Consider the following 14,172-nt stretch of genomic DNA (forward strand, 5'->3'; position numbering starts at 1 on the left):
AGGTCTTCCTGCGTCGGCCACTCGAGACAGTACATTTACATGGTTTGGGTCAGTTACGGTGGAGGTGACGACCAGAGGGCTCTTGGGCGTCCAGATGTTGTTGCTTTGGTGCACCTTTTTATGAAATACAAGTGAAAAGGGCCAGCATTTTTAATGTGGCCATACATATCAATGAAAACATTCAAAAGGTAATCCATCTTATGTCCTTAGTTGATGTATTTGCTCAACTTTGTGTACAAATCTAGTTCTTGATACCAAAGAGTATTTGAAAAGCCTTTTCCATTTGGTGATCAATGATTGCATCCATTGTAATGTGAACTGCATGAAGGTTCTTTTACATACATTTTCTGAATAATGGTGCACTCTTCTCAATAACACCTGTCCCTGCTTTGCTTAGCTGCAGGCCCTGGCCTCTGAACTGAAATCTGGTTTCACAGAAGCAATGCAGGAACTGTCCAGGATTCAACATGGCGAGGATGCGTTGGAAGAAAAGGTCAAGAGCTGCCGCTGCACCATGGAAGAGAAAGTCACAGAATTAAAGAACTCACTGAATTATTTAAAGGTATTCCTGTAAACATACTATGTTTCCCAACCATTAATGAGAAAATCTAAGCCTTAAATTAGATCATAGAAATCATGCTGTGGATTTATCAGTTTGGACAGGGGCATAAACCGTTCCATGTAATAATGTCGCCACAAAAATCTCGCCATGCAAAAATATCGCCGAAAAATGGCCGTTTTTTGTGGCGACATTATTGCATTTTTAATAAAAAATAATTTTTTGACCCTGTCCCCATATATATGGTCACCCAAATAATATCGCCACGACATTTTCCCGGCGATATTATTTACGGCGACCATATATATGGCGATATTATTACCTGATACCGCATAAACATCTCGATGCCGCAGGGAAATGTGCAACTTCCAAATAGACAAACCATCCCGCAAAGGGAACATGGATTTGATGCTCCTTGACACTTTGCGGGAATTATTTTCATGGGAGAGAGTTCTACATAAAACCTTTGCCCACACACTCTGTGCACTCTGTAGGCCTTCACCGCTACGGCCCCTGCAGACCGACTTGTAGTGTGGCGGTCCGGAAACAAGGGTGCCGTTGAGCTTACCAGCTTACACACGGAATGAGGTGTCATTGCACTGAATTGTTGAGACTGGGGAGCCCTGTAGGCCTTCCCATTTCGCATCTGTGTGGAGGTCGGTTTGTTACTACTCTAAAGTGTCTTTCCTTTCGAAATAAGCTGAATAATGTCTTAGATTCTTAGATTCTTCTAAAACTGTCTGTGGAGGTGTGTGTGTCTATTAGAATGTTGTGAACTACAGTGCTGAAGGATGCATCCACGTCCGGTCAGACTAGATGGGTTCAGGCACTCTTATCTGTTGTGTCTATTAAGTCTTTTCACACGGTATCCGTAGAAAAAAACGAATCCGCAAAAAATCGAGGAAGTAATTACTAATTACTTTTTTCGAAATTTTGGTTCAGTTTTATTAAAATATCGGTGTGGGGTTGGAAAGGGTATTAGTTAAGGTAGAGGGGGAGGGGGATGTGTGGGGGGTTTCCCTGCGCATTATTAAAAAAGAAAGAGCAAAAAGCAAGTAGGAATTTAGTTTTTTCAACCAAAGAAATGCAGTAATTTTTCCATTCGTTTTATTAAAATTTGTTTTTTTCATGGACAACCTTCTCAGACTAAGATTGAAAGTGTTTCTGCTGTGTAGCATCAGGAACCAGATTGCATAGGGAATAGCTGGCCTATTTTTCTAGGTAATGCTGCGGCATTTGTACCTTCCTTATTCTTCTAGACCTTTTTGTGCTGTTGCAGGACTTCGCTCGCATTGGTTTGGCGACGTATGCAATGTTTGCTGCTGTCCTATAGCTATGTGGAGTTTCTGGTTCTTACGTTGGTTTCTGCAGCATTTAGTTTACACAGGACTTTTCTAGGTGTGGGTGAGCCATAACTGTTTTAAATCTGGCCTCCATTAGTTTGGTCAGTATTAATGTCTGCGAGTTCAGCTAGGGACCGCTGAACTCGCCTTGCCTACGCCTTCCTGTCAGAGTTCTACAGTACTGAGCCATTGTTAGCGTGAGAACTCTGTCAAGCGACAGGCTTTTGTGGGGCTGAGTTTATGGTTTGTTCCTTCTCACAATTGTTTTTTGGGCATACTTTTTCGATGAAGACATCTTTGTTTTTTGTGTGCCATTCGCTACACCATGCAGCCCTCTTTTTGGGGTATTCTATGGCTTATTCGCATACCCTCCATGCTATGCTTCTAGTGTCTCTATGGGGGTCACATTTTCCATTCACAGAAATGAAAATAGTTCCTGAATCAGGGTATGAGGAAAATGCTTTGTCCCACTGTTGTGGCAGATAGCTGTCGGTTAAGTTATTATTGCATCCCCTTTCTAGGCAGAATGTTAAGATGTGCATCAAGGTGTTTTAAATACTCTTGTTCCCCTAATAATGTTGGCCCTTTCCTGTTCCTCGTTTTGATAGACTTTTATTGCATCTATAGATATTTCATAATTGTCCCTATCCTGATGCAAACGGTTTAATATTCACTGGCAACATATCTTTCTCTAAGTCCAACTAGATTGATAGCTTTCCATTTGCTGCAATAGCTCATCGCATAACGACTACTTTTTTATCAATTACTAAATGGATCTGTACATGTGTCTAGCTTCAGTGCTTTCATTGTTTCTTTATTTCTTCAGTGATTTAGTGCTGGCAGAAAGAGGTGCAAATGTACCAGGCTTGCTGTTTGTCTATATATAACTCCTCTGTCATAAACATGCTGCCATTCAGAATGACACTGCCTGTAGCTCTGCATGGTAGAATCAGGAGGCTTCTCTTTTTTATGGGCTTTAAGAATACTCTGCAGTGTGCAGTGTGCTGCCCACTATTTTGGACTGCCACAATTATTCTATGATTGCTTAGTTTAAATGCTATTTCCTATGGCCGTCCTGGTGATCATTTGTAATAAAAGTGGGGGCTTCTGGCTGCTTTGGATCTTTTAGATACCTATACTGTTTCTTGGCTGGTCCATTTGTATTTTCTTTTCTGTTAGCACCCTCTGCGGATGCATGTGCCCCTCAGGTTGCTCCAAACCGGGGCTGAATCTATCGATGCATCCCCGGGTTCGGAGCAACCCGAGTGCTCTGCGCAACCGCCCTCCACCAGCGCTATGGTTTTCGCCCCACCCCTGCCGCCCACCCCCAAATCCAGACCATCACCACCTCTTCCCCAATCTAACTTACTTAAATGGGCTCCCGCGCCCAGTTCCCCGGCTCCGCTCTGCTCTGCTCTGTCACCTTGGCTTCCTGGTAATCCATGGAAATGGAAGAGGGGGCCAGAGCAGAGCCCCGCCCTCTATTTCTATGGCAACCCTGACACTTCCCGGCCGCTGCTGCGAACAAGGCAGCGTGGCCGTTTTTTTTTTCATTACTGTTAGCACCTCGAGAGTTTGTTTTACTCAAGCCTGTAATTTGGTGCTTCTGGCTGTTATTTGGCAGTGAAGCCTGCAGAACGTTTGATTATTGCTATATTATCAAGAATACAAATATTAGATCATTCCACTCCCCTCCACTTGCAATTTGGTGGAGCATTTCTTGCCTCTCAGTTTTGAAGGATCAAATTAAATTCCAGCATTACAAACAAATTTGTAATGCAAATGTTTACAGAAATATTGAAAACAAAATTATTTTTCAGTTAATTATCATTTAGTAAATGTTATTCATAATTTGCGTTACGTTGACGTTTTTTCAAGTGACATTTCTGCAGCTTCAATACATTTCAGTGACCACATAAGCCAATATAGTTATTAAACTTGATTTCCCAGTTGTAACTCCTTTGCAACATGTTTGTAGTGGCCCCCCTTCATGAGGCAGCCTGCTTAGAAACAATTACATCAACAACATATCCTTACAATCACCCTCATTACAACATTACCGGTATCTTGGCAGTAATTCTGCCAGGATACCAGCAAATGGTAATACCGTTACCGGCACTCAATCTGGCGGTATTACCGCCGGATTATGAGTGCCGGCGACGGTGGTAAGACCCCATTCCATTGAGTCCCATTGGATTCCAGGGGTGGATTTTCCAGTGTATTACGGGCACTGGTAATACCAGCTATTTTTTGCCAGTAAGGTGCTTAGCTGGATGTAATTCAGACACCTCACCTGCAAACTTGTGTTTGGCCGGTGCAGAAACGCGCGGTAATAACAGGTTGTTAATTCTGCACCGGCCAACTCATAATGTGGGCCATCTTATTTGACAATCAGTTGAAAATCTCAGAATGGAACTGCTGCACTATTGCCTGGTATTACATTATCACACACAACACAACATGTGAATCAATTTCTATGTTGTGTTGTGTGTGATAACGTAAGACCAAATAACAATGCAGTGCATTCATATTTGAACGAACAAATTGCATTGAAATGATATGCAACCTTTTCAACTTCTGGATCAGTTCATGTGGGTGAAAATGTATGACCAGTGAAACAATAGATCAGGTGTCTGCAACCTTTTGCTCTCTGCTCTGAATGTTTTGGAACACATCTCCTACCAGCTCTCACCAGTAAAGGCAATGGTGAGGGATCATGGGAGCAGTAGTAAAATAAATATCTTGAGAACTGCAGTTTGCAGACCCCTTGGAACATAAGTCTCAGAGTAGGCATTCATTACGAGTATGGTGGTATCTCGTCGATAAATCCGCCAAGATACCACCAAACTCTAATACCATTACCACCACTTGGTCCGGCGGTATTACCACCAGATTAGAAGTGCTGGTGGTGGTGTTAGGCTACATTTAATTGGAGTCCATTGGAGTTCCATGAGGGAATTCGGCAGAATTACTGCAGGGGTAATTCTGACTTGTAATTCCGCCAAAATTTGTCAGAAAGTGGCAGATTTAGCTTCAGCTCATAGCTGTAGGTGAATCCTCCAACTTTCCACTAAACTCATAGTTGGGCGGTGCAGTAATGCGGAGTTAATAGTATTACTGCCCATTTTTACTGCACCGTCCAACGCGATATGAGCCCACTAGGACTCAGAATAACAGTACATCAGCAGTGCAAGGGGCAAGGCATGGACCAGCTGTATTGAAGTGTCAAATGTTAGAACAGATTTCAATGTGCCCAAGAAGGGAGAATGGAGACTGAGATAAAACACCTGAGAAGCATTCTGCATTTTTTATTTGTCTGCTTTCAATCTTTAAGGACAAAATGAAACATATGGCCTACATTGGTTTGTGAAATAATTGCTTACATATTTTTTGTGTGATTGTTCATGACAGATGTCTTCTGAATTATTAATGGTGGGGTGGGATATCATGGAGAAGACATGCTAGTGTCTAGTAAAAGATGACAAAGGTCATGTGTCATGAAGATTACCCATAATGCCCCCCTACAGGATTTTGGAAGGGGGACATTGTTACCCATGAAATTAGTAGAATTGCATCCATGTTTTTAAAAGGACTCTCCAACAAGATGTATGGAAGAAGTATGTTGCTGATGTAATTGTTGAAGAATTAGTTGTAGGAACGGCTACTGCTAAGATTTTGATTTACTTTCTTTGATCGTGCACAAGCTGAGGGTAGAAAACCTCAAAACCTATTGTGTGGAGTTACATGTAGGAAAACAAGATGAATGATTATTGTATTATATGAAATGGAGTTACAAATGGTTTATGTGCCCACAGAAATTGATTGAAGTTGTTCTTTTCTTTTGCTCCCAATTTTTTAATTGATGACTGTTGCTGTTCCTGCACTTTACTTCCCTGCCTAGTTCTAAAACCAGCATGTCTGGCTTGTGATTGCCTCTCCCCTAACCATACCAGTGTTTCAGAAGCACAAGATTATGTGGAAGAATTACTTGACAGTGAGGGGCTGTGAAAGGCTTCTAGGTCTTCAGCAGTTCAGTCACATGTCAGGGCAGTCATGGTGACAGGTGTGATGAATCCAATGGAGTCATCACGGATCCCTCAGTCCTAACCTCCTCCCATGTGGCCAGGGGATTGCAGCTGCTACCTGATCCTGACCTTGCGGGCAGATACATGAGGGAGGATCACGTAGGAGGAGACAGCCTCTGGGGAGATGTCATGAATTCATTGGATGAGGTATGGTACCCCCCCATTTTCCCATGAAGAAGACCCCTTGATGCCCAATACCCTAATGGCCTATTGCCATGCATCTATACCTCCCTTTAGGGAAAGTAGAAAAACATTTTCCCAAAACCCTTTAAGCCAAACCTCCATTGCTGAACTAAAGGGTAAAAGCTCCAAGACTGTCTTTTCCAGTTCTAATTGTCATCCATGTAGCTTCATCATTTGAAATAATTGCAAGTAATCCCCCAAGTAATCTGCATCAGTTCAGATCAGTGCACTCCATCTCCATCAATTACTCATATACTGAGACGAGGAAGAAGACGGGAATGATGCATAGTGAACAGAGTCTCAAGCTCAATAAACGTGCTAATTGTTTTGAAAATGCACCTGGTCACAGGACCTTTAAAAATCGAATAGCAACTGGAAGGGGAGACTGCTGCATCAGCTGCTGCTGCTTGGGAGAAGTCGTTGAGCCTCTCTGCTAGACTTGGAAGCATGAACTGGTGTGGCGGAGCCAAAGGGCTTCCAGAAAGAGAGGCAGAGGAACAATGCGCAGGCAGAACATGCCGCAGACATGTCAGGAGCCAAGGGAAGACTCCTGGGCGTTCAGCAGCATTTCAACTATCAGGATCGGAAGCAAAACAGGCATGCTGGAGCAGAGCAACCTGAGAAGCCAGAAAGACGTGAAAGCAGTACAGAGTGGAAACCGGGTGACAAAGCTTGGCCCTGTAAGTGCGTGGAGGACCGAAGACACCACACAGAGCCGGTGAGTCTACCCGGCAAAGTGGGGACCCCGGGGCATTTCAGCAACCACGCCAATTACAAAAAGAACATTGAAGCTTCAGAGAAAGAGGCATTAAAGAGACTGATTGTAAATCAAGGAAACCGACTATGAATACAGTCCCCAACCATATATGAATGTATGCAATACAAATATGGGGGCAACCCAGAACGAGTGGTGAATCAATCACAAAATCTGAGAAGAAATATGATTGTGGAAGTGAAAGAGGAACTGTTACCTGTGACTATAAGAAGTCCTGGCAGGCGAGTAAAACAGGCAAATCATCGGTGCATAAGAAGTCCTGGTAGGGGAGTATACCAGGCAAATCACAAGTGCATAAGAAGTCCTGGCAGGAGAGTACACCCAGGCAGCTGCAAATCTACAAGAAGTCCAAATAAAGGATATGAACTATGTTTTTATGAATGAGAAGGAACTTTTTAAATGAAAAGGAACTTTTGAAAGAAGGAACTACAGAACTGAGTATCCTTTCAACTAACATGATTTTTGTCAACTACCACAAAGATAAAGCGCTGTTAGATCAAGAATTGTTTGCTATGAATGAGGAATCCAGGGGAAGGGAATCACCTTCTCGGAACAAGGGCTGTTTAACCCTGGAGAACTTTTATGTTGGAGCTGTTCTATTTTTCTTAATTAACTATTTTTGCAATCACTAGGTTAAACACATTCCTCTTTTCACCTTATAGTTTGATCTGTAGTGTGAGGGCCAGGATAGAACATTTGGACACAAGGACGGTTTATAATGTTGACATCCTGACGCAGACAGATCCTTAATTTTTGTATTTATGTAGGGAAACCCTCTTAGAGCACGGACAGGAGGCCTTTTCTTAACCTTCTTTGGGTTAATAAAAGTAGAACTGGTTAATCATTTGAAATCATTGCAAGTAATTCCACAAGTAATCTGCATCAGTTTACATCGTGGACTCCATCTCCCACAACTACTCAAATACTGGGACGTGGAAAAAGGGAATGATGCATAGCGGACAGAGCCTCAAGCTCAATAAACTTTCTAGTTGTTTTGAAAATGCCAAAGGAGTGTGGGAGCCCTGCTACTGAGAATGAACATGGGTCAAATACCCTGTTCTATCGAATGCCTTCCACTCAGATGGGTCTACAACCACGTTTTAGCTCACTGCACCCTTCACAGAGGATAAATAACCATTTCCATATCAGTCACAAAGGCAGTCCGGCACCAAAATGCTAGGCAATTCTCCTCTGAACAAGAGTACCATGAGCAACCCCAGACATGTGTTTCGGCCATGGACAATGCTCTTTTGTTGTCTGGCTTTTTCTGGCGCTCTATGGACTGGGTACAGCAAATCCAAAGCTTAGCACGGGTCACTTTGCAGGAGGTTAACACATGACTCCATATACTGAACAATCACACATGGCATGGTGCTTGGTTGGAGGATGGCTCAGAGAGTAGAGCACAGGCCAAACGGATCATAGCTGCTTGCTATATACTGCTGCTGGTCCCGGAATGGCCCAGCCCAGGTTTCTCTCCTAAGTGCATTATGGGACGTGTAGTCCTAAATAATTTACACAAATGAAATATAAATATCAGCACCGTGAGAGTAATTGCTGTCAATACACTACCCCTTCCCTATCAATGCCTTTGGGGGAAACGTGGCATCTGTTAGAGAACGCCCCCTCCCCTGATTGTTGCCACGGACCAGCATTGCAGGAGCTGTAGAGGGAAGGCAGTACATGCACCATAAAAAGTCCCAGGTCTCCTGACCCCACAAGAACACAACATTCAAAAGAAAGAAATTACAAGTGTCATCTCAAACAGAAGCACCCATTTCAGTGAAGCTGAATGTTTTAAAAAAAAATCTTCTAGGAAATAAAAAGTTAAAACACTGTTTGAAGTGAAGAACACATTGACGTTAGTTGTGAAGGGACTCTAATCTGCACTGCATAGTCACATTGATGACCACCAGTACATATACACGGTCAGACACATCCCCATTGACTACGAAGGCTAATTGCTGCCCCAAGTGTGCAGAGGCAATGGCGAAGCAAATGCAATACAATCAAATAAAAGACAAGGCCAATTCAAAAAAGGAAATCGGAGGAGGTGAGAGTCATGACATCTCCCTTTTCAGAGGCAAGCAGGCATTCCATTGGACTACCATTCGCATTACCCTAGAAGCATACATAGGCTTTATCATAGCCAGCCTTGTTATCAGATCCTTGCTCCAGGCTGTGGAGAGAGTACATAGGTTCAGTTAGTTTCTGTTTAGGTTCAACTGCAATGGGACAAAGTGGCATTTTCTGGGCAAAGGGGTGCCTCACCTATGAGCCGATATTACAAAGGCCAATTACGAGTACTGTATTACAATCACTTCTGATGCCATATGCTGGTAATCTAGAACCCCACCTTCCCATTCCAGCAATCTAGCTCAGTGTCCTGCATACCATAGACATCTACTAAGCGAGTAACCTCAACATAGCAGGTTCATACTCCATTGTGGCAGAAGAGTGTTTTAGCTTGGCCTCACTTGCTACTACAGACGGGGCACTCACACCTAATATTCACTCAGTTGTACACCTACCATTTGCTTCTTCTTAGCTCGAGTTGCGATCTACCGGGATGCTCAAAGCCTCCACGCGGGTGATGCTCCAGCAATTGTTTTCCTCGTCCTGTTTTATTGGAGGGTTAAGGGGAGCTGCCCTACGACTCATTTTAACTTTGCTGTAACTTTCTCAGTGCTGTTATTTTGTAGTACATATAATGGTTGCATGTGGAGAAATTAAGAATGCATGTGAAGGGCTGTTATGTGAATAAAAAAAGGGGAAGTTATAGAACTATGGAATTATTCTGGGCATCAACTATTTGCAATATAAATAAACTGGGAATCTAAATGATCTTTTTTATTTGATCTTCGTATGGTATCGCACACACGTGTGATATTTCTAAGGCTAGCATCTTGGGAACATGGGCTGAACATCACAGGTATATGAAACACTGTCTATGCAAATGTGCAGACCAGTGCTGACTCCCTCCCCACTAAAAACCTGCAGACTTTCCCAGGTGTAAGGCCAGCAGGGAAAGGAAGGCTGCATAAGCCCTGATATGTTGGTTGTTCTGGTTGATGTTAACGTTCACTATTCCCAACACTTTTTAGGAGGAGGTGAACAATGCCATGGAGATGATACGCACCATCGTTGCAAAGCAAGAAGAGATGCAACAGAAAATTGAACAGCTTCAGCAGGAAAAAAGAAGAGAGTCCCGAAAAGCTAAAGCTAAGTAAGTGGCAAAGTGGAATATCAATGCATTGGACAACAATCATACATCTATGAATCCTGCCATAGACCACCCATGAGTGCAGTAGCATGAAGCTGCCCAGATGCCACCAAGCATTCTAGAGATCATTCACCCATAAAAAGCAAGGAATCTCATTCTGCAGAGCATACCACAGATTCTTCCATGTTGTGGTCTATGCTGACTAATTCAGGTGACTACATAGTGCCTTAGTGAGATTCATTCCCAAGAAGACTTACCAGTCAAAAAGAGATAAAAGAAACACGCAAAAAGGTCGCGAGAAGAAACATGAGATCTTCAAGCAAGAAACCATCGGCGAAACCAAGCTCAGTTGGCACTTCTCTGCCGCATTATAACTAAGTGCTGAGTGCATAGACAGCCACCTGAGCAGTTCCTCTTTCCCATCACATGGATACATTGCAGATACCCTGTGTACTGCTGTACTGATTCATAGGGATTCTTTTCAGTTTGCCCGGCTCCTCATAAATAGATGACCATGAAAATGCAACGATGAAGGAGGTCAAATTCGCTATCCAGCTAAATGAACACTGGTCTAATAGTCTTTCTTGGTTTCCGTTGTAGCATTAATAGAATCTTCCAAAATGAACGTTTTACCATCAAATTTGTTTTGAGTCTGGACCCACTTGAAGGGCACTCGGACAAGCAGAAGAACAGGGCGCAAGTTATTTTGCTGTAAGGGCTGTTTAACTTAGGATGTCTGATTGCATGCGCCCATTGAGAAATGACAAACAGCCTCTGAGGAGCATACCATACAAATGCTGGGAAATCAAATGAATGAATGTCACTGCATTATCTCCGTCAGCTCCTTCAGACAGGCCATACACATGCATATTGTGCCTGCTCCTATAGGGTAAACCAAAAGCTCACAGACAGTGCTTCGGCTTACCTGGGCTCAGCAGATTCTGTGGTTACAAACGTGGTCCACCTAGAGGTGTGGTCATCTTGTTCTGAGTCGACATGAGAAAGTGGGTCTTTAGCAAAGGACTGGCTGATTCATCGAGTTGAGAATGGTTATGATCATGATTGTCAGTGTAAGGAATCCATGGACGAGAAGAAGGATGTGGGGAGTGTGGTAAAAGGGAACTGGTACAAGAAGGGAAACACTCTCTTCAAATATGGCTGCCAGAGTAACTAAAGAATGACAGAGATTTAAAAAGGGCAATGTGTTTCCTTGTGGTTCCTGGTTCTAGAACTACCTTTGCTTTGACATTTTTTAAAATGTTGTTCTTGAATTTCTTTTTGTTCTCTTTGTGTTCCTGTCTCCAGGCCCTCCTTCTTTCTTCCACCCTTAGATGAGAGTGGTTGTTGTCTAGATGGTTGGTTTAGCCTGTTTTTCTGGATAGTATAGCACTGGACCTATCATTTTTCTGTGTACAGTGGGCTTCCCTTGAACAAGAAAAAAAGTGTCTAAGACTAAAGACACTCCCGTCCCCTGCACACCAATAAATCTGACACAAAATCAGTCAAATATCTTCATAATTTGTATTTTTACTTCAAAATGATGAATATTTAAAGAGGCAAACAAATTATCGAGATTCAAAAAGGCCATCATATAACAAAGAAATATACAAATACAATCTTCTTGTAGTAGCTGAGAAGGAATAGCCGGGCACAATATTCTTGTGTTGAACTAAAAGGCTCTACGCGTTTCGGGGAACATCCCCTTCTTCAGGAGCAAACATAATCTGTAATAATATATATTCGGAGACCATCAGTTTCAAAATTACAATGTTTCATTTTCAACTAACACAGAGAGAGTCTCAAAGATATTTAAATCGAATAATACACGTTCTGGGCTGTACATAAGCACCCCTACTGATTCCAATAGAGAATGTACAAACGCAGTGGAGAAATGCAAATGCATATTGTGACTGTTAAGCATGCAACAGGTGTGACTCCAAAAAGGAAAGAAGGCTCACTTAGGATAACCACTAAATTAAATAATATGCAAAGGCCAAGTGAACCAGATCAATCGAAAGAAAGAGGTCAGCAAAACTGAATTCACAACGGTCGTCTAACTCTTCTAGTTTGAATTGATGTCCCACAAGGGTATATGACACATGTTTTGGCAGATTAATATTGGGACGAATACCCAGCTGGATAAACAAAATGGAAAGCAAAGGATAATTATCAAACACCAAACCTGGGGCAAAGTTAAGGAACAATAATTTCAGATTGGCTGCAATATTTACCAAATGTAAGTCTATGAACAGTAGGCAATCTGTCCCACGTCACTCGTGTACTAAACGAAGTGCTTTCAATCTTGGAATATCAACCTACTGGTATCAACATTGTATGTCCACCTTCACTCTAAAGAAGTTTTCACCATGCACAATATGGACCACTAAAGGAAAGAAATAAATATAGATAGACTCAGCAGTCTAAAAAACATAAACCCCTCCACACAGAAGGGACTGTCGATACAGCAAATCTAACGCAGACCTCGGGCTCCTGCTAAACCCCCTAATAGTCCTAGCAATGCAATACTTCCAAAACCTCACGGTACACCCACTGCAGGGGCAGAATAAATGTACCATCTAAGTTGGCATACAGATGTAAACAAAACTTCTAACATACAATGTCCTCTTGTTAAAAGATCAAAAAAATGTTCCAAAGTCCCAAAGTACCCACTAAAGCTCACCTTAACAAAGATGTCACTGCCTGAAAGGATCGTAACAAACTGGACGGCATAGCCTTTCCAAGGATTCATCTCCTTTTAACGTCCCTTTCTTTTCATGTGACTAAGTCACATGATAGGGAACTGAAACGGCATCACACAACGGCGTATAGAATGCGGTGCCAGGGCCTGTATTCCTCCCCAGCACCCTGAATCCTCAAGTTTTCATCTATTAGGAAATATATGTTCTTTAATTTGGTGTGCACCTATTGAACTCTACTTTACAGTGGGCTTCCCCTCTCTATCCCACTGTGGCCCTTTCCCTAGTTTTTTTGTCCCTCTTGATGGACAGAAACTATCATGTCGGTCTTGCTCTCTTCCCTTTGCTTGTTCTGGGGATTCCTCCTTCCTTCTTGTCTGTTCCCTATTCCTTGACACTTGTTCCTCCTCCTAGGGAACAGGAATCCCTTTTCCTGCAATGAGTCCATCAGCCTTTTGGCTTACTGTTTGTGTGTGCTCTCCCCGTCCTACACTGTCTAGGCTATGGGTAGACAATGCTCCTCTCTCCACTGTGGTGAGCCGACACTTCTACTTCTCTTGTACCTCATACTCCTCCCATTTTGTTGACATCTATGGAGGACCGTGGACCCCTCCAATCACCTTAGCCTGGATAGGCAATCCCTCCTCGGCTTTTATCTTTTACATAATTTCATTCTTTTAACTACTATGTCTCAGCTGTAAAAGCTACCCAGTCTTTCCCTCTCTAGACTCAGTCCATCCCTTTTCCTGCTGTTCTCAGAGCCCTGTTGTTCTCTGCTTTTGTGGACCCATGGTTTTGTTCTGTGGACCCTGCTCACGAGACTAGCCTAGCAGCACCTAGAGGGAAACGGCCAGCAACTCTGAGGTTTGTAAGCAGTGTTCTTAGCACAACTTGGTACAAGGAAGTGCTGGCAATTTCTCTGATGGTTTTGTGACCGGTCTTTGAATCTAGAGCTCTTACTTTGCCAAGCCTAACACTGGGTTGATTAGAATGGAGTCTAAAGGCAGCACACATGGTCAGGTGTTTAGGTTTCTATTCAGTCCCTTTCTCCAGTAGCTCTTATGATCAGGTTCCTCATGCTGCTGTGGCGCGGGTCGGTCAGCGGCCAAAGGTTAGTGCTTGGGCCATAGATATCTTGTTTGAGTTGTTCTACCAATCCAACAATGTTGTTGGTCCCTCTTGGTTATGGAACTTTGGCTGTTACCATACAGAGCAGTAAAATGCCCAGCTCCATGTGGGGTTATGGACTACAGGAGAGGTTTTGGAAGGTCCATGCAAGGCCTTTTGTGTCAGGTCAGTTTGTGGGTG

The 14,172-nt window shown here is 42.9% G+C and overlaps 1 protein-coding gene across 1 annotated transcript in view; it reads left to right on the top strand.

The window, feature by feature from the left end:
- The window catches only part of ARHGEF33 (Rho guanine nucleotide exchange factor 33), a 554,915-nt gene that overhangs the window by 202,083 nt on the left and 338,660 nt on the right, over positions 1–14,172 (top strand). The window contains exons 4-5 of the mRNA XM_069606701.1: positions 398–562; positions 10,050–10,171. Coding sequence (XP_069462802.1) covers positions 398–562; positions 10,050–10,171 — 287 coding nt within the window. The remainder of the gene's footprint in view (positions 1–397; positions 563–10,049; positions 10,172–14,172) is intronic.

Source organism: Ambystoma mexicanum, chromosome 4p (genome assembly GCF_040938575.1).
Source record: "Ambystoma mexicanum isolate Mex_15411 chromosome 4p, UKY_AmexF1_1, whole genome shotgun sequence".
Taxonomy (NCBI): Eukaryota; Metazoa; Chordata; class Amphibia; order Caudata; family Ambystomatidae; genus Ambystoma; species Ambystoma mexicanum.